At 48.0% G+C, this 25,577-nt stretch overlaps 2 protein-coding genes, 1 long non-coding RNA gene and 1 other non-coding gene across 9 annotated transcripts in view; 2 read left to right on the forward strand and 2 right to left on the reverse strand.

Moving 5' to 3' along the window:
- The window catches only part of TEP1 (telomerase associated protein 1), a 62,411-nt gene extending 61,357 nt beyond the window's left edge, over nt 1–1,054 (forward strand). For all 5 annotated transcript variants that reach the window (XM_035134664.3, XM_035134662.3, XM_060281797.2 and 2 more), the window contains exon 56: nt 417–1,054. In XM_035134664.3, coding sequence (XP_034990555.3) covers nt 417–551 — 135 coding nt within the window. In that variant the 3' untranslated portion in view covers nt 552–1,054. The remainder of the gene's footprint in view (nt 1–416) is intronic.
- PARP2 (poly(ADP-ribose) polymerase 2) lies at nt 967–18,964 on the reverse strand. 2 transcript variants are annotated; one of them, XM_060281799.2, is made up of 19 exons: nt 18,846–18,964; nt 16,905–17,113; nt 16,062–16,183; nt 15,017–15,229; nt 14,147–14,278; nt 13,724–13,794; nt 12,216–12,266; nt 11,525–11,621; nt 10,411–10,486; nt 10,210–10,312; nt 9,957–10,116; nt 7,361–7,499; nt 6,197–6,260; nt 5,546–5,680; nt 5,290–5,423; nt 4,336–4,435; nt 4,155–4,253; nt 2,625–2,749; nt 967–2,253 (listed from the first exon to the last, which is right to left on the reverse strand). In XM_060281799.2, the coding sequence occupies exons 2-19, from the start codon at nt 17,054–17,056 to the stop codon at nt 2,094–2,096; spliced, it is 2,133 nt and encodes a 710-aa protein (XP_060137782.2). In that variant the 5' UTR covers nt 17,057–17,113; nt 18,846–18,964; the 3' UTR covers nt 967–2,093. The 2 variants fall into 2 exon arrangements, with proteins under 2 accessions (XP_060137782.2, XP_034990557.3); XM_035134666.3 differs by lacking the exon at nt 18,846–18,964 and adding an exon at nt 18,256–18,277.
- A 350-nt stretch (nt 18,965–19,314) lies between these two features.
- On the forward strand, nt 19,315–19,648 carry LOC148684017 (Nuclear RNase P). The gene has a single exon (XR_015946742.1).
- A 1,023-nt stretch (nt 19,649–20,671) lies between these two features.
- Nucleotides 20,672–25,162, reverse strand: LOC148684018 (uncharacterized). Its single transcript, XR_015946625.1, has 2 exons — nt 25,031–25,162; nt 20,672–23,461 (listed from the first exon to the last, which is right to left on the reverse strand). It is a non-coding gene; the product is annotated as an uncharacterized LOC148684018 (long non-coding RNA).
- Nucleotides 25,163–25,577: the final 415 nt, after the last annotated feature.

The raw sequence follows: 25,577 nt of genomic DNA on the forward strand, positions 1-25,577 counted from the left end.
CCCTGTGGGGCATTTCTTACATTGCACTTTTAGTATTCAACCAGACTTAGCCTTTATGTTCCAAAACTGGCACCGTTAGTGTGTTTGGACTAGAGCTGTCCAATATAGACACACCATAAAGCACATGGCTTCTTCCAAAGAATCCTGGGAAATATAGTATAAGGGTACTGGGAGCTGTAGCTCTGTGAATGGTTAAACTACAGTTCCCAGGATTCTTTTGGGGGAGTCATATCTTGTATGCCTTAGTGGATTTTTTTAAAAAACTTGGCTGTCAGTTTGCTTCAGGATGTAAATAAAGCACTATATATATATATATATGAATTCAACAAACCTCACCTCTTCCCCATCTTTCATTTCTGTATGCAAAGCTTTTCTCCTAACCCTTCCTTGTTCTCTATCCTGTTTTCTTTACACAGCTGGGCCAGTTCCGATGCCACGGGCCAGTTTCACAGCTCCAGCCTTGGATCGATGCAGACTTCTCCCTTCTCCTCTACGCGGGTGACACTCTGGGCAACGTTTACTCCTTAGAGTGGGGCTCCGTCTCTGCTTGAGGGACGTGTCTTCCTGGGGCGAGCTCCTGCCAGCAGCCTCTTAAGCCTGGCACGTCTCCTTTCCAGACATGAATGCAGCTGTTTCGCTGCTACCTCCTCAGCCTTGCCCCACCCTTGCCCAGCTGGAATCTACAGATCCCGCATGGCTTCTTAGTTGATGTGGAGGCCGTGATTCTGTCGCAGCCTATGCTTGCTTAGCAACTGTAGGCCACAGAGCTCAGATAACCATGTGAGGAACCACCTTAGAAACTTGGCTGGAGTCTGGGTTTGAGCCAATCAAGCTTTGTAGCTCACCTCTACCTAACCACAGAGGTGAAAAACAAGTTTCAGAAGGGCTAAATCTATCGTGTGTACAGATTTCCCCTGCGCCCCCTTTGCCTTCAAAAGACTGTGATGACAAATTTGCAACCACTGATGCCTTCTGTATATTGTTTTTATTTTGCTAATGTGCCTTCCCTTATTTTACAAGTCAATTAAGAAATAAAATGGAGCAATGTCAACCATTTTTGTGTTCCTCTGTGAAAAAACCTGTACTTAGTAAAAAGTGAGGAGCAGCAGGGCTGAGAAATGGCAATGTGGGCTGGTGCTGCACTTTGAAGCCCGGATATTGGGCCTTCAAGGGAAAGCATAGGTGCTTCTTTGAAAGTCCCTGTGCTTTGTGGCAAGACTTCAGAAGCTCCTTTTGGCTTGGCCGGGTCATCTTGTTGACACATGACATCCTATGCAGTTGATAAAAGGGTTTATGTGACCAAAATTGCCTTTTGGGTAATAAGAGACCTCTTGGGCTGAAACTCTTTTAAGGGATGCAATGGGGAAGCTTTCTGAGACAAGAGGCCCCCATTCTTTCATTGCATGCCTTCCTGGGAGGAGGGGGAGAACATGCCAGTAAAGACTGAGGCCACCACTTCACTATTGATTGTCCCCCCCACCCTGAGCAAGATGCAGACAGCAAGAGTGTCAGTACCCCTCTGACACTCAGCTGAGCAACACTGAGCACATTGTTCAACTGACACTGAAACAGCAAAGGAGGCACCTGTGCCTTTGCAACCCACTGCTTCAAGGGCCTTGAGACATCGCCTTCCTTCACCCCCTCCTCGTCTTGCTTCAAGGTGTTTCCAGAGCACTTGGCAAGCATCAGAAGAGGAGTGTTAGTACTGACCGATATGCAGAAGCAGCAGTTGTGGGCTTAGAAGGGTGAGGAAACAGGTGAAGCACCTTAAACCCAAGGGTGGGAAGGGTTTTTGAATTTTGAAATGACTTTAGAAAGGCTTTGCAGGCCTACAGTTGTTCCAAGGCCTTAGTTGTTCCACAGTCTTCCGAACACAACACCATAGCCTGCTTTCTACAAAAGGGGTGCCGCCGTCCACTCCCTTAACAAGGCCAGTGTATTAATTCAAGTCTTAATAAACTGCACACTAGGAATAAAATTCTATGGAAGGAGGTCAAGTCTCTGGGCTTGAAGGCACTTGAGACATCAGCTTGGAAAAACCCGAGGCCTTTGGTTTTTCTGTTGCCGTCGTCTTCTGCGTTGCCTGCTGAACTTCACCAGAGCTGGGTGAAATTGAAGCGCACCTTGAGGAGGTACTTCATGCGCACCTGCCGTGGGTCGTAGACAATGAACTCGTTGTAGTTCAGGGTGTAGCCGTTGGGGTTCACCACCCCGGTTTCTGCAGCAGGGCCCAGGGGCACCAGAGCCCCATGGCTGCCAGGGAAGGAAAGAGAGAACACACTGTTTAGAAATTCATGTTGCACACAAGCACCCATGTTCCTCGCCTATGCCAGGAGTGTTTTTAATCAGAGATCTAGTTACAGGTAGGTAGCCGTGTTGGTCTGCCGTAGTCGAAACAAAATAATTTTTTTTGTTCCAGTAGCACCTTGGAGACCAACTAAGTTTGTTATTGGTATGAGCTTTCGTGTGCAAACTTAGTTGGTCTCTAAGGTGCTACTGGAAGGAATTTTTTTATTTAAACAGAGATGCATGGAAACGCCCTGGTCCACAAATCTCTCTGCTGCCTTAAGGACAGCCTTCGAATTTTCAACCATCTAGGCTTCCTCCACCCACCCCAAACTCACAGTGTTGTGCTGTTGGCCGGGGACGGCGCCATCTTGCCAAGTCCTTTGGTGCAATGTTTGCTGGCCAGCAGTTTCTCCGCTTCGGGGTTTGCCTCCAACAGTTCGTTGCATTCGCCCAGAGCTACCTACGGAGGCAAGAGGGCAGAACTTCAGCCCCAGTTCATACATCCATCACTTGAATATTTAAAACACTGTAGCTGAACTCCTGTAAATGGCCTCTAGTTTGAGAAGCGATCAGAGGAAGGAGGAATACGTGGTGGTGATGAGTTGTGGGGATACTGGTTTTACAAGGCTGAGCCCCAGACACATCTCCCCCTTTCCCTTGCACTCTTTAAAAGTTGAAATGTTTGGTGTTTTTTTTTAAAAAAATGTAATATGCTCAGTTGTCCTCTAAGCAATGTATGGGGTAGTGCCATCTCGGCCCACTGCCACCTTAATTGCACAGAGGCACTTGTTTTAAGTTTTAATATTAGTTATTAATTCTTGCATTTGGATCCCAAAGAGCTCAGAGTGGGGGACATTGTTCTCCTCCATCTCACTTAATCCCCACAACCACCCTGTGAGGTAGGTTAGGCTGAGAGGCAGTGACTTGGCCCAAGTGGGGATTTGAACCCTGGTCTCTCCCACGTCCTAGTCAGATGCTCTAACCACTATGGCTAATTCGTACTGAACCAGCAGTTCTTGCCAGTGAGCTAAACGCTAGTCAGAGGATTCAATCCACCCACCGTCTACAGAGCCCATAACACCCTGCTGTCACTCCTCAACTCAGCAACAAGTCCTGCCAGGCAAAATCTCTCTTCCCCTCCAAAAGTCAGCCTAAACTGGGCGTATACTCTGCAAATTTGAATCACAGGGCTGCCCCACCAAGAGTCTTCTATGTACTTGTTTACACTCCAGAGAAGGCTAGAGCTGTGGTAAGCAGTTATTTTGGACTACAGTTCCCTTCATATAAATTGTGGGGTTTTTTTATTACTTAGTTTTGAGGCTGCTTAGTATTAAAACACCTCTAACCAGTGTGCAAAAAAACCCAAACCAAAACCTGAAGAAACAACAGACAACTTCATATGAAATACAGGTGAAACTCGCAAAATTAGAATATCATTGAAAAGTGCATTTATTTCAGTAATGCAACTTACTATTTTATTTTATTTTAACAAATGCTTTCTTTTGGAAATTCCACGGTAAAAAAACAAATAGTTACAATAATACAAAAATAAACATCGCAATTACATTTCATTAATTACATTCCATTTATAATTGACCCGCCTAACGACAAATAATTGCAACAAATAAAGGCTTGACATATCTTGCTTTGCATGTCATGCATCTATCTCATATATTGGTTTCACCTTTTAAGTTGCGTTACTGAAATAAATGCACTTTTGGACGATATTCTAATTTTCCGAGTTTCACCTGTATTACAAAAACACAGTTACATATAAAGCCCGGAGCTGATGGGAATTGTAGTCTACATGTGCAGGCGCTCTTTGCCCCATGCCCCCTCCCCCCAAAACGGGATGCAGATCTCACCTCTGACAGCAGCAGCAGGCCGACGTCTTTCTCGCGGGTGGCAAAGCAGTAGTTGGCACTCTTTGAGGACATGTCAGCGAAGTAGATCCCTTTCCCAAACTTGAAGGGAGGGAAAGGAAGGTTAGTAAGTCCAGGAGCTACAGGCCAAGAGCTCAACAGAGGACAAAGTGGGGAGACTCACCATGTAGCCAGTGACGGGGGCTTCCGGGGGGGCCACCCGCAACCCACGACTCAATATCCCTGCCCAGTTGCCCAGGCGCGATCCATGCCACAGCAGTGTCCTGAGAAAGGGGAAGAAGCCCAGAAGAGACACAAATCACAATGGGGATCTCTAGGTTGAGAGCCAGCATGGTGTAGAGGTTACAGTGCTGGGCTAGGATTTCAGGGGGTTGGACTAGATGAGCCTTGGGGGTGCCCTTCCAACTCTACAACGTTAGAATGATATGACTCATGAAAGCCAGGTTCAAATCCCCACTCGAGTCACAAAGCTCACTAAGAGACCTTGGGCCAGTTTCTCACTTTCGGGCTAACGTACCTCGCAGGGTTGTTGCTGTTGTTGTGAGAAGAGAATTGTAGCGCTGTAGAGTTGGAAGGGACCCCAAGCATCATCTTAAGTCCAATCCCCTGCAATGCAGGAATATGCAGCTGTCCCGTACGGGGATCGAACCTGCAACCTTGGCGTTACCAACACCATGCTCTAACCGATTGAGCTATCCGGAACGGATATGTAGGCCACACTTTTGAGCTTCTTGGAGGAAAGGTGGCCTATATCAGGGATGTCCAACACGTTGATCGCAATCTACTGGTCGATCCCTGTGAGGCTTTGGTAGATCGCAGTCGGTCGCTGGTCCCCTTCCGGCCCCGCCCCCTCTCCCTGCACTGGCCTCTATTGTTGCAGAAGGGAAGCCTGACGGGAACCCCAATAGTGTGGTTTTCCCCTCCCTTAAAAAAGTTCAACAACTTTGAGCTGAACCCCTAAAAAATGGGCGTAGATCACCGCCAGATTTTAAATTTGAAAGTAGATTGCAGTGTCTCTGGATTTGGCCACCCCTGGCCTATATAAATGCAATAAATAAATAAAAACAGGCTCAAGTTGGGTGTCTCCCCCCCCCCCAGGCCAGCTCCTTCCACTCACCGGTTGGGGAGGTCAGAGCGGAAGGTCGAGTCTGGATCAGAGCCCTCCTTGTTTAGCACAAAGGCCTCCAGCAGCGTCATGGTGTAATCTTGGTGGGTGGGAGCATGAGTGGACAACAGGTAGCGCTCCAAGACCTGGGAAGGAGTAGGGAACTATCAGAGGAGAAGCAACTCCCCAAATATTTTTTATCTTTTTAAAAGCATGGGCAGAGTTTTCCTGGGACTTCCTACCCACCCAGTCCCAGTCCCCCACATACTGGGAAGTCAGGGTTCTCCCTCTCCAAAGGTTGAATCTCACAGCTGAGGCCGCGATAGTTCCGGTCCAGCGGGTGCTCCTTGTCCAGTTGCTCTGACCGCACCACTTTAATGGCAGCACGGATGTCGCTGAGAGCCTTGAGGGGCAAAAGGAAAGCAGGCGGGAGCGGAAGCAGCATTTTCACAGGGCAGCAGGACCACCAGCGCTACCCAAATGGATCCATCCATGGTGGGCATCTTCTGCCTGTCTGTCTGTTTATTGATTGATTGATTGATTGATTGATTGGGATAGTCTCAACCAGTTCCTTCTCCCACCCACCCCCATCTAGAATGTGGGGAGTTAGAAAGCTTGAGGCCCAGTCACTTATTGCTCCAAATTTGCATGGGGAGGAAATTCAATTCCTTTAAAAAGATATATTTACAATTTTGTTGCGATGATTATTAAAGTAAATAAGAACGAAGAAAGAATATGTTATAGTATAGCCTTAATTATATCTTATGGGTTACTTTGTTATTGCTGTTCTTCTTTGCTTTTTTTAAAAATGAAATTCCCTTTCTTGGCATGATCTTGGCATTCTGCTGGCCATATACTCGGGGCACCCCATTCACACACACCCCACTTCAGTTGTGCGTTTGCATTCGAGCGCTCTTACCTCCAGCAGCTGGGCCTTCTCCTGCAGCTCCTCTTCTGTGCTGATCAGTGGAGGGGTCCTCAGTCTGCAAAAGGGGATCGGGGTGGGGGGCACAGACTTTAGGAAAGGTTGTGGAAACGAAGGGGCGGGGTATATACATGTATTGGGTTTTGCACTCCTACGAACACTGTTCTGCACTTGCAAAGAACTAGTCCTTTTATGTGGCAGCAACTGCTCTCTGCAACTCCCCAGTTATGAAATATTAGGCAGGTACCTTCACTGTGGACGTTTTCAACAGCTGCTACAAACTTTGTTAAGGAATGCCTATCTATGCTGGGAATTTTACCATATATACTTGGTTTAAAACTCTTGATTTTATCATTGATATGGATTTGTATAATTTGGAACAATGGATGTGATATAGTTGTATTTTAATTGGAAAATTAATAAAAATAGATTGTAAAAAAAAAAAACTCTTGATTTTATCTATTTTTTGGTACACGTGATTCTAGTTTCTAATGCTTGATTTGATCAATATTTTCTAATAATAATAATTTATTATTTATACCCCCCCCCCATCTGGCTGGGTTTCCCCAGCCACTCTGGGCGGCTTCCAACAGAGTATTAAAAACAGTACAGCATCAAAAACTAAAAACTTCCCTAAACAGGGCCGCCTTCAATTGTCTTCTAAAAGTAAAATAGTGGCTTATTGCCTTGACATCTGCTGGGAGGGTGTTCCACAGGGCGAGTGCCACTACCAAGAAGGCCCTCTGTCTGGTTCCCTGTAACCTCACTTCACGCAATGAGGGAACCGCCAGAAGGCCCTCGGTGCTGGACCTCAGTGTCCGGGCTGAATGATGGGGGTGGAGACGCTCCTTCAGGTATACAGGACCGAGGCTGTTTAGGGCTTCTTATGTGCCCCATGTAAAGCACGTAGAAGATTGTTGTTGCTGACAACATAAAAAGAGCCCGGTGGATGAGGCTATTGGCCCTTCTGCATCCACACCGTGGCAGGAAGGCGTGGGGAAGGCATATATTGCATGACTTGGGAAGTGGGTTGAGAAGCACCAAATATTTGTGGGAGGAGATGCATATTGCTGTATGGAGTTTTGAGTACAGAGTCCCATCCCTGAGCCATTGGGAGCCCAAGGTATGGAGAGTTGCCCCTGGCCCAGCAGCACTAACCCAAAATCATGGGGAATCCGCGTGTAGAATTCATTGCAGGCCTCCACCAGGGCACGGCCGGTCTGCTTCCGCTTGAGACATGCCTCGACCTTTTGCAGCGATTGGTACCCTGCACTGATCTGTTGAGCCGTCAGCTTTCCTGGAGAGGACATGGGAGAGAGAGGAACTCAGCCCAATCTCCAGAGAGGAATTCAAACATACAGCCAGCACGTGTAGAGACAAAGTCAGAAAAGCTAAAGCACAGAATGAACAAAAAGGGCTTTTATGGGTATGTCCGTAGCAAAAGGAAAAACAAGGAAACAGTGGGGTCACTCAGAGGAGAAGATGGTGAAATGCAAACAGGGGACAGAGAAAGGGCAGAACTCCTCAATGCCTTCTTTGCCTCAGTCTTCTCCAAGAAAGAAAACAACGCCCGACCTGAAGAATATGGAGCAGATGATTCAGCAGGGGAAACACAGCCCAGAATAAGTAAGGAGGTAGTACAAGAATACTTGGCTAGTTTAGATGTATTCAAGTCTCCAGGGCCAGATGAACTACATCCAAGAGTATTAAAAGAACTGGCAGAGGTGATTTCAGAACCACTGGCAATAATCTTTGAAAATTCCTGGAGAACAGGCGAAGTTCCAGCAGACTGGAGGAGGGCAAATGTTGTCCCTATTTTCAAAAAGGGGAAAAGAGAGGACCCAAACAATTACCGCCCAGTCAGCCTGACATCAATACCAGGAAAGATTCTAGAGCAGATCATTAAGCAAACAGTCTGTGAGCACCTAGAAAGAAACTCTGTGATCACTAAAAGTCAGCATGGGTTCCTGAAAAATAAGTCACTAATCTGATCTCATTTTTTGACAGAATTACAAGCCTGGTAGATGAAGGGAACGCTGTGGATGTAGCCTATCTTGATTTCAGCAAGGCCTTTGACAAGGTGCCCCATGATATTCTTGTAAAGAAGCTGGTAAAATGTGGGCTAGACAATGCTACCATTCAGTGGATTTGTAACTGGCTTACTGACCGAACCCAAAGGGTGCTCATCAATGGCTCCTCCTCATCCTGGAGAGAAGTGACTAGTGGGGTGCCACAGGGTTCTGTCTTGGGCCCAGTCTTGTTCAACATCTTTATCAATGACTTGGATGATGGGCTTGAGGGCATCCTGAGCAAGTTTGCAGATGACACCAAATTGGGAGGGGTGGCTAACACCCCAGAGGACAGGATCACACTTCAGAATGACCTTAACAGATTAGACAACTGGGCCAAAGCAAACAAGATGAATTTTAACAAGGAGAAATGTAAAGTACTACACTTGGGCAAAAAAAAATGAAAGGCACAAATACAGGATGGGAGACACCTGGCTTGTGAAAAGGATCTAGGAGTCTTGGTAGACCACAAACTTGACATGAGTCAGCAGTGTGATGCAGCAGCTAAAAAAGCCAATGCAATTCTGGGCTGCATCAATAGGAGTATAGCATCTAGATCAAGGGAAGTAATAGTACCACTGTATTCTGCTCTGGTCAGACCTCACCTGGAGTACTGTGTCCAGTTCTGGGCACCACAGTTCAAGAAGGATACTGATAAGCTGGAACGTGTCCAGAAGAGGGCAACCAAAATGGTCAAAGGCCTGGAAACGATGCCTTATGAGGAACGGCTTAGGGAGCTGGGTATGTTTAGCCTGGAGAAGAGAAGGTTAAGGGGTGATATGATAACCATGTTCAAATATATAAAAGGATGTCATATAGAGGAGGGAGAAAGATTGTTTTCTGCTGCTCCAGAGAAGCGGACACGGAGCAACGGATTCAAACTACAAGAAAGAAAATTCCACCTAAACATTAGGAAGAACTTCCTGACAGTAAGAGCTGTTCGGCAGTGGAATTTGCTGCCAAGGAGTGTGGTGGAGTCTCCTTCTTTGGAGGTCTTTAAGCAGAGGCTTGACAGCCATCTGTCAGGAATGCTTTGATGGTGTTTCCTGCTTGGCAGGGGGTTGGACTGGATGGCCCTTGTGGTCTCTTCCAACTCTATGATTCTATGATTCTATGTTTCCGTCTGCCAAAAAAAAAAGTTACTGGGCTTTATTCAGCCCGTTTGAAATGTAATGAAATGAAAAGCAACAATTCTCCCAATGGTGTAGAGCAGTGGAATTAAAACAGCAGCAGCAACATCTACTAGGGGCTCCCACCCCTGCTCACATCACTCACCTACATGACCCCCTTGCCCAAACCACAACTGTTCACCCCTCCCTTTACACTTCGCCACTGCCGCTATTGTGGGGGAAAGAAAGGGCGAAAGTCTACTGTCAGCCATGAGAACTGCAGCGTGATGACATCCTTAGGGTTTTATTATATAGTATATGACATTTGTTTCCAGATTTCACTCCAAACATAAAAGCACAAGCAGAGCCTGCTGGATCAGGCCAATGGCCCATCCAATACACAGTTGTCAACCAGATCCCTGTGGGAAACCCGCAAGCTGGATTCGAGCACAAGAGCACTCTCCCCTCTTGTGGTTTCCAGATTTCTGTATTAAAAGATTTCCTCTTTGCCGCTCTTCTCTCTTTAGAGCTCCTGAACTAAGTTAGATATAAAAGTGACAAATTAGGGCCACTTGCCTAGAGGAGCCTTCTTGGTGTCATACTTCATCTCCACCACCATTTCCTCCATGGTGCGGATGCTGCAAATAAGCTCCACCAAGGCCTGAACTCGTTGGTCCAGCTGTGACACAGGCTTGGGGCATGAGGCTGTCTTCTGCAAGGCATCTTTCTCCTCATTCTGGAAAGAACATAAAACAAAAGATTATGAGGCAGAGCGTCCTTCAGCCACAAGACCTCCCCCTCCCTGCTCTTTCCTTCCCCGAAGTCTCACTGAATCATTGGCTTCATAGTCCAGGTGGAGAATATCATATTTGCCCGGAACCTTCTGGAAGCTGCAACGCTTGGTCCACTCATTCTTGGTTTTGTCCAAAAACCTAAAAGAGGTAGAGGAAAGAAGACGCAAAACCAGTTCAAGGAGGGCAGACATTGGATGGGATGGGGGAACACCTCCAAAATTTCCAATGTGACTCACTTTTTGGTGAAGATGTCTTTGGCTTTAGCTAAATCTCCAGCACAACTCACAAGTGAGTGCTGACCCGGCTTACCAACTGAGAAGGAAAGAGACAAAGAGAGAATGGGGGAAGGCTAAGAAGAAGAAAACCATTGCAGAGTGTGGGACAGTGGAAGAGACAACGTGTTGCTTTCTGGAGCTGAGAAGAAAGTCCAAGAGCCGTGGCTCCAAGGGGTGGTTTCTTTAGAGCCACAACCAGACATTTTGGAATGGGAGAAGCAGGTAAGAACTGCTTTGCTTTACAGGGCCAATCCAATGCTCTGTCTCCGACAGTGGTCAACCAGATTGCGGGGGCAAAGCTCACGAGCAAGGCTTGAAAGTGAGATTTCCCATCTTGTTGCAACCCATCCTGAACAACTTCGAGCAGACCCATTGAAATCAACGCACGTAGGTGAGCCATGTCTATTGGATTTCCGTGGGGCTACTCTAAGCATGACTAACTTTGGATACAACTCCAAAGTTATACAGCCTCTAGAGCAGGCATCCCCAAACTCGGCCCTCCAGATGTTCTGGGACTAAAATTCCCACCATCCCTGACCACTTAGTTAGCTAGGGAGGATGGGAGTTGTAGTCCCAAAACATCTGGAGGGCCAAGTTTGGGGCTTAGCTGCCAAGTATCCCTTTTTCGTGGGAAACCCCCAGATTTTAATCCGTTTCCCGCTGTTCTCCCAAATAGAGAAAAATCCCGGAAATCCCCCGGATTTCCTACCTGCCAGGGAGCCTCCATTTTGGGTGCTGCTCTGCCCATGTGTGGGCACCGGAAGTCGCTTCTACGCACGGCGGTGACCATCCTGGTGGTGGCCACATGGGCATGCGTAGAAGCAACTTCCCGTGCTGCTCTGTCCTATTTCCAGTGCCCACACATGGTCAGAGCGGCCCTGGAAGTTGCTTCTATGCAACTTCCGGTGCCGCGCTGCTGCTGATCCCGCATTTTTCAGTGGGAGACTTGGCAGGTATGGTTTGGGGATGCCTGCTCTAGAGGCTCCACCCTCTAGACTTTGCCTAAAAGCCACTGAAGGCTCATCCAACGCAAATGTGTCATACAATTGCCCCCAAGTTCCCTGTCCCGACTCACCACGCCCCCAACGCATCCAGACGCTGTAGTTCCGGGCTCTGTCATCCTCCAACAACTGGATTAGGTAGTATTTGTTGTTGTTGAACTGAAGATTTGTCTGTGAGGAACCAAGGAGAAGGAAGACTGTGAGAGCAGATCAGGGGCAGCAGCACCCCATTTATTGAATACCCCTCCCTGGAGAAGTTCATCTGGTGCATATGTTATAGTCATGCCTAGCCCTGACCGGGCACGGGGGTCTTTGAAGGACAAACCAGATACTCCACAGATTGAGGAACTTGAGGAGCGAGCAGGGTCCCCTAGAACCACAGCTGAGTGGCCCTCAGTTGGGAACCTGCTGAAGAACACTTGCAGCTGTCAGAGGAAGAGGTGGAGCCACTTCCAGGTCTCAAATAATTTCAGAGCCCCCAAAGCTCCATATCTGGGCTGCTGTGCAATTTGAGAAAAGCGTCTCCTCGTGAGCAAGTTATGCCCTCCCTTCCCAAGCCAAGTATATATGCCTGGCCTCCCCGCAACTGTTTAATCTTCACACCAACCCTGCAATGGTAGGTTAGGCAGAGAGACTGGCCCAAGGTTTGTGGCTAAGTAGGGATTTGAACACGAGGGGTTTGCTTCCATCTCCCTGCGTTATACAGGCATCTAGTTTAACTATCCATTAAAATGCAGGTGAAAAGTAGCCTACAAGCCCGCTTACCTGATTCAACATCACATCGTAAACGTCGTCTCCCTCACAATAAACGTGAGCCTTGTTTGGGAAGGAAGAGCAGCAGGAACGAGAGAAGAAAAAAGATGGTTATTTTCAGGGCAAAATGATTAGAAAATAGCATGAGCAGGGGTGGCTAACCTTTTAAAAAAAATTTTTTAGCCCAGCAGCATCAAGCTACTGAGCTAGATTGACCAGCCAACTGTTGTGGCCCAACATGCCTGTTCTTAAGTCCTTGGTAAGCTTTTACTTCAGAATGGAGGTGCTTGTTGTCATCCTCCATCACCGACCTTGTTGTTGGGCTCCAACTGCCCCTAGCCCTGGGGCAATATGAGGGAATTTGAAGTCTGGAACATCTGAAAGGCCGTAGGGAAGGCCCATCCCTGTTACTCAAAGAGTAGTACAATACAGTGGTACCTTGGTTCTCAAACATCTTGGCACTCAAACAACTTGGGACCCAAACACTGCAAATCCAGAAGTAAGCGTTCCGGTTTGCGAACTTTTTCTGGAAGCTGAACCTGCTCCATTTGAGTGTTATGCTTCTGATTCGAGTGCCTCACTTCCATTTTGACTGTTACGCTGAGGTCTGTCTGTTTTTGCTATTTATTTTGCCTTTTTGTTTTTGTGGCTCTGTTTTGTTTGTTATTGTGACTGTGTGGAACCCAGTTCAACTACTGATTGATTGATTGTGTGTGACGGCAGTACATTGTTTACTGCTTTCATTTTAGGGATCAGTGGTCTTGTTAGATAGTAAAATTCATGTTGAATTGCTGTTTTAGGGGTTGTTTTTAAAAGTCTGGAAGGGATTAATCCATTTTGCATTACTTTCTATGGGAAAAGCGTGCCTCAGTTTTGGAAAGCTTTGCTTTGGGAACGGACTTCCGGAAAGGATTAAGTTTGAGAACCAAGCTACCACTGTAAATTAAAAACCACCTCCCTTCTGTTTTTGAACGTGCTTTTTATATGTTTTCAGCCAGGAGGGGCTGCTATTATGAGGCTTAGCCAAGGTGGTAAAAAGGTAAAGGTAAAGGTAAAAGGACCCCTGACCATTAGGTCCAGTCGTGACCGACTCTGGGGTTGCGGCGCTCATCTCGCATTATTGGCCGAGGGAGCCGGCGTACAGCTTCCAGGTCATGTGGCCAGCATGACAAAGCCGCTTCTGGCAAACCAGAGCAGCACACGGAAACGCCGTTTACCTTCCCGCTGTAGCGGTACCTATTTATCTACTTGCACTTTGAGGTGCTTTCGAACTGCTAGGTTGGCAGGAGCTGGGACCGAGCAATGGGAGCTCACCCCATTGCAGGGATTCGAACCGCCGACCTTCTGATCAGCAAGCTCTAGGCTCTGTGGTTTAACCCACAGCGCCACCTGCGTCCCAGCCAAGGTGGTGCTCGCCTCCAAATCCCTTCAGCCCCAGACTGACAGGCCGATGGTCAGGAATGGTAGTCTCAGCAAACTAGAGGCCAATGGTTTTCCATTCATGCCAGTAGGTGCCTTACATTGCCCAGCTTGGCAGAGCATTCTGGATCCACAGGTGCTTTCCCCTTCACTATCAGCGTCCTCACAGCCTCTGCGGGGGGAAATGAGGAGGTGGGTTGGAGCACAGATGCACCGGTTAAATTCACCCCAACCCCTCACAACCTTGGCATCTACGACGCTGCTAGCTAGCCTCTTAAGAACCTCGGCATTTCTTTAAAAGACAAATGGTTCTAGTTCCCAAGAGCATTAATGCCGAGATGCTTAAAAGCAGGCAGTACGTTCCGACAATAAACACAGCCAGCAGCCTCCTGGGAAAGGTTCTTCAGTTCGTGCTATCAACCACCACCTGCTTATATCCCCAAGGTCTGAGTTGCTAGGCTCAAGTTGTTGGGGCATTTGGCTGACAGGCCGATCTACTAAGACCCTAACCCCTTGGCCGTTACCCTTGTTATTCGCCTCTCCTTGAGATGCTGCGCGGTCCCCTCCGCCCCGAGCCTTCTTAGCAGGAACGGGGCTTTCGGTGCCTGAGATGCTGTTGCTTGGCTTGGATCCTCCCTCCTCAGTCTCTGCAGCGTCTGAAAGAGAGAGAAAAGCCCAGGGTGGAGCAGGCCTGCTAGTTGCAGGTTCTGAAAAGTGTAAGAGAGATTTGGGGAGGCTATGAGCTGGTTCTACCTTGGCATAAATATATTCCCATCTATATATCTCCCACACACCCCTCTCATGTTTGCGCATCATTTTTATTAAGTCTCCAAAAATATTTCAAAACGTTTATCATCATATACATTTTTAAACGAAGCTTCCTCTTGACTTCCCACCCCTCCTTTCCTGATTACTATTTTTTTTAAACTTCTTTTTATTAGCTGTTTTATAACACATATTTTGTTGTTATCTAAATCCCACTACCGTTAATTCTTTCAGTAATCCACTGCTTATTTTTCAAATCCTGCCAGCGACTTCATATATGGGTGATAATTTGATGGATAATCCATCAGCGGTTTCCATTCTTCCTTAAATGCTTCGTCAATTTGTCCTCTTGATTTCACTGTAAATTTCGTCACATTTTGGCCCCGCCCCCTCTCCATTCTGCACCCGGGCAATGAAGAAGCATTAGTGGAAGGGAAGGGAACATTCTGGCCTGGCAAAAACAGGGCTGTGGCACAGGGAGAGTCCTACGGGCATGCTAGCTAGGTCCACAGGCCTGAGATTTCCCAACCTTTCTTGCTGGCCTTTCTTGCAACACTGCTCTGAAGCCTCAATGAGGACTGGAAGAATGCAAAGTACTATCACTAACATAAAACCCTACATCCTCGTACCTGACTCCCTGCGATCCATCAGACGTTCAAACCCGGTCCGGCTGTTGGTCTGCACCATGAGGGCTGTGTCCAGCTTGTAGCGTGTCCGCCCAACCATCGTTTCCACTGTGGGCTCTCCGTGGCCATTTCTGGCTGCCTGCAGGGCCAGGCAGGTGTCCACAGGGTAAGGAAGCCACTCGCCTTCTTCGTCTCCTCGCCAGCACCAAACAAAATCTGGGCCAGCGCGGTGGCAGGGAGGGAGCAAGAAGAGAGAAGATCTCTGGGTCAAAACCTGGCGAAGGAAATACTTAGGGGCTAGCAATCCTTCAGTGGGGAGAAACGGGCAAATGAGCATGTGCCCAGAGGAAGCCTTGCCTTCAGGGCAAAGGGCACAGTAGGGGTGGTATTGATGGTGCTGGACTCCAACTCCCATCAGCCCCAGGCAACATGGTCAGGAATGATGGACATTGTAGTCCAACACGGTCTGGAGGGCCAGGTGTTCCCCATCCCTGCGCTAAGGGCCAAACCTTGCAGTGATGTCCGGATACTGCCCAACAAGGCTCTGCCACCCAACATGGGCTGCATTTAACCTGCTGACACACCCCTGTCCACACTGAGCCGCAAACCTGTCTTGCATTTGGAGTGACGCTGTAGGTGGTGCTGCAGCCAGGGAAAGCACCGTGGAAAGCACTTTATGTTTTATTCCAGGAACTCATGGTGGGATCCATGGAGGTTCCCAGGCTGTCTCTCATCCATGCGCCGACCAGACGGACTGACCTGCTCAGCTTCCTCAAGGCAACTGCATCACTGCATGACTTCAGACCAGACCCCTGGAAGCTTTCAGCTTTTAAACTGCAAATGGACTTCACAGCAAACCCCTCTGAAGGCATGCTGTCAGCACCCAAGTGACTCTTTTGAAGTTTTGCCTGATGTTACAAGGACATCAGGTGACTGACAGGTGTGTGGCCTTGCCCATCTTTCAAAGTTGGCCCATGGGAAAGGAAAGAATCTTGGTCCGCTGGCGGAATCCACTAAGAAAATGCAAGAAAATTAAAAGTTTGCTCACAAGAATCCTGATCCCGCACAGCCGCAGCCACACGCGATTCCAGTCCCGTCTGTTTATTCCGTTGCAGCATCTTGCGCAGGTCCACACAGGACTCCCCAATGTCCACAGAGAGCTTCCTTGCTCTGTAGGGAACACAGAAGCCTCCAGCGTCATCGCCCTGACTCAATTTGGCCTGCCTTCTCCATGTGGGGGGGGGGTCAACAATGGGAGCACCAATGTGGTGAAAGGGCCTGGCACAGTAGGAGAGCATCTTCTCCACATACTGAGAGTCACAGGTTCAACATCTCCAAGCAGTGATGTTGGGGGGGGGTGGGGTGGGGATCCCTGCCTGCCAGTCAGTGAAAACAACACCAATGGTCTGGCTTGGTATAAGGCAGGCATCCCCAAACTGCGGCCCTCCAGATGTTTTGGCCTACAACTCCCATGATCCCTAGCTAACAGGTCCAGTGGTCGGGGAAGATGGGAATTGTAGTCCAAAACATCTGGAGGGCCGAAGTTTGGGGATGCCTGGTATAAGGGAACGTCCCATGTTCCTAGGTGAGGAATTATGGGAGCTGCCGTCTGACACCCAGAGCAGCCTTTCTCAACCTTTGCCCCCTCCCAGATTTTGCAGGACTACAACTCCCATCATCCCTAGCTACTGGTCAGGGATGATGCGAGTTGCAGTCCAGCAGCATCTGGAGACCCGAGGTTGATAAAGGTTGGTCTGGAGTGCCACAATCCCCAGCATCTCCAGATAGGGTTGGGGAAAGACCCTCAACCCCTGGAGAGATGCTGCCAGCCAATGTCTAGAGACCCAGTGATCCGACTCCCAATATTAAGCAGCTTCCTGTGTTAACTCACCGGGCTGCCTGGCTCAGGATCTCGCTCTGCTCGGGCAAGAACTGCTGCCACCTGTCTCCAGGGGTCTCCCACTCCCAGCGCAGCTCCAACTCGGCCCCGGCAGTGCTGGGCTCCCCGTTCTTGTGCTCGGGGGCCTTCCGCTTCCGTCTCATCCCTGAGGCGGCGTCAGAGCGTGCAAAGAAGGCTGAGTCGACACCTCACACAATCACCTAAACAAGGAAGCCGAAGTGTCACTGGGGATCATTGCAGGTGACCGCTACAACAAGAAGATGCCTCATTCTGGATAGCTCAGTTGGTTAGCGTGTGGTGCTGATAGCACCAAGGTTGCAGGTTCGATCCCCTTATGAGACAGTTGCATTGCAGGGGTTGGGACTAGACGATCCTCAGGGCCCCTTCCAACTTTACAATTCTATGATTCTTCACGCACTATGGCAAATACTTAATAAGAGTTTTGTGGCAGCTTATATAGACCAAAAGAAATTATTGCAGCAAAAGCCATCGAGGGCTAGAGAACACTTAGTCATATGTGTGGAAAGTTTATCCTTGCTTGTAGCACCACTTCCTGCTTTTGGGGTGGGGGCGCTCAGGCCAGGCAACGCCAACGGGGCTGTTCTGTCTGAGTGGGCACAGCTTCGTGCCTCGGATTGTCTTTCTGCCAAGGCTTCCTAGGCAGGATGCAATTTTAAAATACGAAAACAAATGATGCAAATTCCTTTCAGGCTGATGGCAGAAGCTCCCTGGCCTGGGTTTTTCCTCAGGTCTTAAGGAATCCCAGGGGAGCAGGGTGGGATGACGGTTCTGTCAGGAGCCGGTGGTATGTACTCCCTGGCTGGATTGGGTCAGGCCCTTCTCCTGCCTTCACTCAGACCAAGGAAGCCTGTGGCTATTCCCCGCTCTCTGGGTCCCATTCCCACTAGGGAAATGAAAAGGAAGTGGAGCAGAAGTTTGCAAGGGGGCCCCTTCCTGGGCTTGGCAGATGCCCAACAATGCTGGCGTCTGGTGCCAATGCTGTTCAGATATACATGCACAAGGAAGAAGTGTGCATGCACAGCACTCGAAAGCTTTCTCACCTTAGTCTCTAATGTCACCTTAGTATCTAGTTTGTCACTGGTTTGTCACCTTAGTCTCTAAGGTGCTACTGGAAGGAATTTTCTTATTTTGTTATGCACAAGGACAGGAATTTTAAACACGGTGGCCAAAAGGTACTGAAATGAAACAAACACAGAAATGTCACAAGCCGTAACTCTTGCACATCACTGCCGTTATGGCCCCGATGTTCACAATTCTTATGTACAAGCACACACAAGCAAACAATTGCTGTTATGTTCACACAAGAGGGCGTTTCATGTACCCAATGAGGTGTCCATAAAAAAGCTCCTGCTGCAGCAATCCCGCTGGTCTTTCTGGGGGGGGGGGGGTTCCCCCTGTGCTTTATCTACCGAACTTCACCAACATTTATATGGCCGCGGAGGACTGTTTCAAATCAGCTGCGGTGAAATGCATTCGTCACATGCCCTCGAGACACCATTTCCGCCCTACTGAGGTCCCGCAGATAGAAACCCTGCTCCCGGGAAGTGCGAATTCCTCAGCCACCTTAGTGACGCCGAACCGCTACCCACCCCCACCCCCGCATGACCAAACCTTGCTTATCATAATATAAACTAAGGATAGGGTGGCAATCAGTCAATCAACTGGTGCGCATTATTTCCTGGCTCTTCTGGGGCTGAGCTCTTGCCCTGCCGGACCTGGCCACTTACCCCTCTCCAGCCCACTTCCCTATTCCTTGATCCTGAACATCTGAGCCTGCAAGCAAGCTGATGATCTGCCTCCCGCTTCCTATTATCTTCTTAAAAAATCTACCGCTCTGTGCAATATTTTCCACCGATTTGCCTCCCTATTAACACCCCCGCTTGAATAGGCTGACCCGCTTTTCCAACCAACCTGTTCCGTGTTGCCTTCTCCCCCCCCCCCCCAGCTGCAAACGCGGCTGCAAACGGCGCCTTTTTCCTGCTCCCGGGGAACGTTCCACGGGCCAGCCCTTTTTTACTTTATTTGCATACGTGTTTTGCATGGTACGCCTCCGGCGAATCGATAAAAAGCAACCTGCGCGCGCACGCGTAGGAGGCCTCCCGCTTGTTAGAAGCTTTTGCGCCATTGAGGAGGCAGGGAAATGCAAATTAAGAAGCGTTGCATGATGGTCGCCGCTCACAGTTTAGCATTCCCCGCCCCGGTGTTTCTTTTATCCCGCTATTATTATTATTGTTTTATTTTTTTACTGTTCCGAGATTGCGGCCACAAAGGACCGGGCCAATATATGGATTCCAATATAATGGATTCTCTGCACCATGACCTCATTGGTGAGTACAAACCGGACACTATATATTGTAATGGGGGCTTCATATTCCGTCAGGCTGGGCGGAAGCTCTCCGAAGAGGCCACGTGCTGGGTGTCTGTCACCCTTGTTGCGCCTCTGGGAAGGTCTGAGAGAAGGGCCGAGCATCACCCTAGCAGGGTGCCGCCTCCTGGAGGTGGGTGAGTCCCCAGCGATACGGGTCCCGGCGAAGCCCGAGATTGGGCAGGAGAAGCCGGAAGCGGGGAACTCCTCCCCCTTCCCGCGGATGCCTCCGTGGCTCGCTTGGGATTTGGGAATGACTCACGGCCAGCGACCTTGAGTACAATGGGAAGAGGTGAAGCATAAGCGAACAGCGGCTTCATAACCCAATTCAGACTAGTCTCCATCCAGCATTTTCCACCATTTAAATTTGGATTGTTTTTATTTTTATACGGCTAGTTTTCGTGTCAAATGGACCTTCAGAGTCTCCCTTTAGAGTCCCCTCACCTGCCCTGTTCCGACCCTGGGACTCCCCTAATGTAAGTTTCAAAAATAAGACTCGCCCCATTCCTGAAAATGTTCCCACCCCCCACTGCTTTGGCTAACTCAGGGTCCTCCCTCCCTCCCGCCATGTTTCCCCCCCTCCCTTTGTTGTGCTGCATCCCTGTGATTCCCTCACCCTGTGAAAGGCCCATATTCTGTTTGTTTCCCACACCTACTGAATGGTGTGGCGTATTGAAAAAGCTGGGCCTTGCTGCTGCAAAAAGACTGTTTCAGTTGGTTGCTGTGGAATTTTGTGATGTCATCTGGCGGCACAGCTTTGGAGGCGGCAGCGTGCGATCTGCCTTTCTATTGGATGCTGCTGGAGTCTTCAGAGCTTCTGGTGGTGACGTCTAATTTGGGTGCCATTTTTGTGTGTGTGTTTAATCATTATTTTAGGTGTTAAAGGTGCGGTTTTCTGGAAAAAATTTAATGCCAGATCCCTCCCTGATGGGCATGGGACGTTGTGGCCAAATTTGTTACATTACAGTTCAGCAGTTATGGAGAAAGGCTGTGACCTCCGCGTGCGCAATGCCTACATTTTTATTTATACTGTAGATAGATTAAAAAAAGAATGGATTAAAAAAAGATTTAAATCCTGAACAGAACAACTCTGGCAGGATCCATTCTGGAATTGGTGACCTCTGCAATTTGCTCCACAGACAAGGAGAAACTAGTCCCAGCTGAGTCTACGGTATGCAATTTCACTGCTATTTCTACAGTTCTTAAAACAAATTCACTTTGTTCATTATCTATGGGCCTTTACTGCAGAAAGTAATCTCTTTAATTGGCCAGAGGTGGTTTTAGAACGGAGTGCGAGAGGTGGTGGTGGTGGGGCACTGAGTTTCACTGAGTCAAACAGGACGCTGCCGAAATATGAGAGCACAAAGTCCACCATGGATAAAAAGATATTATTTATTTAATTGTTATAAACTGCCCTTATAAGCCTGCAAAGTCACAGAATATTGGCTCCCTAGCAATATGTTTATTTTTCTATAATACCATATTTCAAATCTGGACTATCCTTAACCAGTTAAGGATTTGCAGGGTTGAAAGCAGCACATATGTAAACACAAATATGTGTTTGTAACATAGTTGGAGAGAAAGAAACTGGCGGCTTACCCAGTTTCAAAAACACACACAGCAAAGATAGGAAAAGAAGCAGGCTTGGATACGGCCTCTGCCAGGCTGAGTATACAGTATTAGGTAAGATGAGCCAGTGGTCTAACTCTGCATAAAGATGCTTTGTATGATTATAAGAACCTTCGGCAGGGTTAGGGGAGTTTAAACAATTATGTGGTTGCTGTCAAAGGGTCTCAAGAGTCAGAGCTCACAAGGTAAAAGCCCCTTTTTGGGACCTCAAAACTCAGCCAGCAGACCCTGCCGGATATGCTGGGAAAAGAACCCACAGGAGAGGTAGCAAAACATCGTCCTCTAGCGGCGTCTATACTGTTACTGCAGCTAAAAAAAGCTTCTTTGTAATGTAAGCTTGGGTTCAATTTTATATCTGCTTACAGTGACTTCAAAAATGGTCAAAAAACTGATAAATAAATTTTTTAAAATCATTTTGTGCATGAGGTTTTTTTTATCAAATCTCTTTGAAAGTAAGATTTTATCTAATCTTTAATGAAAGCTCATCAAATTATGATACAGGGAAATGAGGTTGTAGAAAAGTCATCACCCTAGTACACATACGAGAGGACTTTAAATACAAATTTGAGCACCTTGAATTGGACCTGGAAACGAACTGGCAACCAATGCAGCTGCTTTAAAATGTAGCGGGGTATGTTAGATCTAAACCAGGCATGTCCAATGTCTATTTCGGGGGCCTAATCCTGCCCGCTGGTCGATTTAATCCGGCCCCTGTGGCAGTTTATCTCCTGGAGTAAAATCCTTTAACCTTCAAACCTTCAATATTAAAAAAAGCTCAACAACCTCAACCCTAAAAAAAAACTTTGATCAGCCCTCATGCATGTTCACTTCATCAAATCTGGCCCTCTTTGAAAAAATCCCAGCCAGTAAACTGGCTGCAGCATTTTGGACCAACTGAAGTTTCTAAATGTTCTTCGAGGGCAGCCCCGTGTAGAATGCATTGCAGTAATCCAATCTGGGAGTTACCAGAGCATGGAAGACAGTGGCCAAATAATTTCTCTCCAAAGGGGCCCATAACTGGTGAAGCAGGCAGTGCTGGAGCAAAATACTGCACCTGGGTTACCTGAGCCTCCAGTGACAATCAGTCAATCAACCAGTGCACATTGTTTCCCAGGACCCACCCCTGGCTCTTCTGGGGCTGAGCTCTTGGTCTCAATTGTCCTGCCTGACCTGGCCACTTAACCCTCTCCAGCCCACTTCCCTAATTCCTTGATCCTGAACATCTGGGCCTGCAAGCAAGCTGATGATCTGCTTCCTGCTTCCTATTATCCTTTCTTTCTATTGACTCTGCCCAGAGCAAGAAGAAACCTTCTCTTCCTCCTTTGCTTCAGTCTAGTTCTTGCATGCCAGGAAGATGGGTGCACTCACTCGTTCTTACATAACTCCATGAATTCCTTAAGAGAACTTCATAAAAAAGCTTTCTAACCATCTTCATTCAGAGCCAAAGAACAGCCTATTGGAATGCAAGTGAATATTTCTACATGTGCCCTGTGATCTTCAGTAACTCTATGTATGATAGCTTTGTGGATTTTTGTTGAATGCTATCTGAATTGAGAGAGAAGTCTAACAATGGAATAGTAAGGACAAATGAATAACTGAACCCTGTGGGGGCAGAACACAGTTCACTAGAAACCTCTACTGGAATTGCTATACAGTGGTACCTCGGGTTACAGACGCTTCAGGTTACAGACTCCGCTAACCCAGAAATACCGGTAGTACCTCAGGTTAAGAACTTTGCTTCTGGATGAGAACAAAAATCGCATGACAGCAGCAGCGGGAGGCCCCATTAGCTCAGGTTAAGAACAGTTTCAGGTTAAGAACAGACCTCCAGAACGAATTAAGTTCTTAACCCGAGGTACCACTGTATCTGTTTGATCCAATTGAGGACTCCCACTCATTATTTACTCTGATTGTATCTCTAGAGGGCTACCGATGCTCACCTGTAGTGTATGCAGGAGAACTCTTGCCTCACAAAGCTGTAACTGTCACGCTGGGATTTCTTATGTGCATCAATAGCCATTCAGAAATGAGATCCAGCAAAGGCCACCTTATGCAGCCCTGCGTTGTACATTTCTATGTCCAATCCCAAATCTGCTTTCCAGTCGTTCTTCACCTCCGTGGCCATTGCATTGGCAACATCCACATCTAAATGCTCCACAGAACTGCTGTCTTGCCCATGGCACGAGCGAACTATCTGCCAGTCCGCAACAGCTAAAGGGAGTTTCTGCAGCTGCCCGTTCATCAAGTGATTCCGACAGAGGATACACGTCCCGTTGGGGCCCTGCCATTGGCTGGTGTCCACCACAAACGCTCCCTTTCTCTCCAGAGTGGTGATGTCAACCCCCTGACCAATATAGGTGTGGCCAGGCACAAAGGTGTCCTGCTTCATGCAGATGGATCTGTCATGCCGATCGCAGTGGCTGGAAGTTGTTGGTGGAAGTTGGAAGAGAAATAGGAGGAAGGCTGCTAGGAAGAGGTGATGTTTGGACATGATTGTTCTGCTAGGATCCTTCCCCCCCAGTGGGGCAGATGGCTTCAAATTACCACGGGAAATAAAACAAAGAAGACTTATTTGCACCATTCAGGCATTTCCCACGTTTGAGAGCGCCTCTTTTCATATCACCTGCTGCTACCTGACCCTTTTTAACTGGAGGTACCAGGAACTGAACCTGTTGGCTTCTACACACAAAGTAGATGCTCTACCACTGGCATGGCCACTCCTAATGGTATATGCTGGGCCAGGTGTGGGGAACCGTTGGCCTTGCAGATGTTGCTGAGCTAAAGCTCTCATCAGTCCTAGCAACCATGGCTCAGTTGCCAGGAATGTAGGAGCTATTGTTCAGCTAGCAGTCCTTGTTCAGCAACAGCCTGGAGGACCACAGGCTGGGTTACCAGCATGGAGCTCTTCAGATGTTGCTGGACTTGCAACTCCCATCATCTCCAGCCAGAGTTGTCAATGTTGCTTTAGTTGAGCAATGTATGAACATTGGCTATTCCATAATTAGACTGAAGTTCTAATGATGGCCACCCAGTGAACTTCATGGCTGAGGAGGCGAGTGAATGTACAGCAGGAATGTAACTATGAAGAGGAAAGCCCTGGAACTAACCATAAAAGTCCTGAATTCCATCTAAAAGCAGACATGTATAATCTGGGCACCAGGTGTTCTTCCTGACCTAGTACGGTTGCCTTTTCTTCCCTAGCTTGGTGACAAGTAGAAGACCAACGTATCTCACTTCCCCCAGGATAGAGCTGCAACAAGGAGGAAAGCTTTAACTGTTGCATCTCTTCACATCTTGGGAATGCCGAACATCAGTCCAGTGTAAGCCCAGATACACTCTGCATCTTAATCTTTTAGGCTGGGAGTGTCTGTGGGGTGGTAGGGGCTTCCAGCTTACCGTACATGGTGGACTATACACTCATTTACAATAATAAATAATGAATATAGTAGCAAGCTTACCCGCTCTGTACTTTCCGAACTGTTTTGCCTTCTCAGTGTAGTAGGTGGCACTACAACAGCTGACTTTGGTTTCTGTTCTCACCGACGAGCTATTTTTCCAGTTCCCTCCCTTGCCAACTGATCTGCTTTGTCTTTTGCATGTCTCTAAACCAAGACTGGATTGGTGGACACTCACTCACCCCTCCACCCCTGAACGAACAGGACCGCACCCAGTGGCATCCTCAGAAAACTGGATTCTTCTCTTCTTTCCCACTGTTTCAGATTCTTGTGTTAATGGTTTGAATTATAGGAGTCACAAACACCAGTGTATTGTGTGTGTGTGTGTGTGTGAGAGAGAGAGAGAGAGAGAGAGAGAGAGAGAGAGAGAGAGAGAGAGAGAGAGAGAGAGAGAAGGTGGTGGACCCAGGGGTTTCCTGGTGGCGCTCTCTCTCTCTCTCTCCCTCTCTCTGGCAAGAAGAGGGATGAAGCCCATCTCAAACCCTCTTATCACCCAATTCTTTATCTACTCCATACCTTTGTAAATACCAAAAGCAGTCTGCCATTCCAGCCTGTCAGTGACTGCTACAGTCATGGAGCCAAGAAGGCCTTCCTTTGCGCATAATTAATAAATAAATAATTTTTTTGGAAGGGTTGTTCTTTCTTACCTTTGGCAGAGAGCCCCAGTGGCAAGGATAGGTTTCTGCAGGTTGGTGAGCCTGAGAGGACTGCTTCAGATTCCTTTCTTTTGAGGTTGAGAAGTCAAGACAAAACTGAAACCATCATACCAGGATAGTGAGTTGGCCACCAGTGGGGGAAATGGACCGTTTGCTTTTGTGAGGAAATTCCTTATAAGGAAGGCTTTTTATTTTCCAACCCAAAAAGTCTGGCAGAGGCCTCCTCCTAAAAGAAGTTCCGATTGTTCTAGGAAGTGGGGGAACATTTTGGCTCCACAGGCCAGATCCTTATTTTTATTAGATCTAGCCTTGTGGGCCAAATGTGACAAAGGGGCAGGGACACCCATCTGTCAGTCACCACAATGATGTCAGGTGATTGGGAATGTTGGGACTTCAAAGCGCCATGTAGAGCGATACCGCCAAAGCCTGCTTTCCACTGACCTTGGCTCAACTGATGGGCTGTGGACCCAAAACCTGCTTTCTCTTGCCTCTGCATGATCAGGAGCATACTATACTGTTCCCGATTATGCACTGGCAG

The sequence above is a fragment of the Zootoca vivipara genome, chromosome 12, assembly GCF_965207765.1.
Source record: "Zootoca vivipara chromosome 12, rZooViv2.hap1.1, whole genome shotgun sequence".
NCBI lineage: Eukaryota > Metazoa > Chordata > Lepidosauria > Squamata > Lacertidae > Zootoca > Zootoca vivipara.

Excerpts from the sequence above, each read along its gene's own strand:
- PARP2 (XM_060281799.2), bottom strand. The coding sequence starts at position 17,056 with ATGAGACGGAAGCGGAAGGCCCCCGAGCACAAGAACGGGGAGCCCAGC. Across the intron at positions 6,261-7,360 it reads CGGATTCCCCATGATTTTGG|ACTGAGGACCCCTCCACTGA; the intron begins GTTAGTGCTGCT and ends CCCCTTTTGCAG. Across the intron at positions 2,750-4,154 it reads GCCTGCTGCTGCTGTCAGAG|GTAGCTCTGGGCGAATGCAA; the intron begins GTGAGATCTGCA and ends TTGCCTCCGTAG.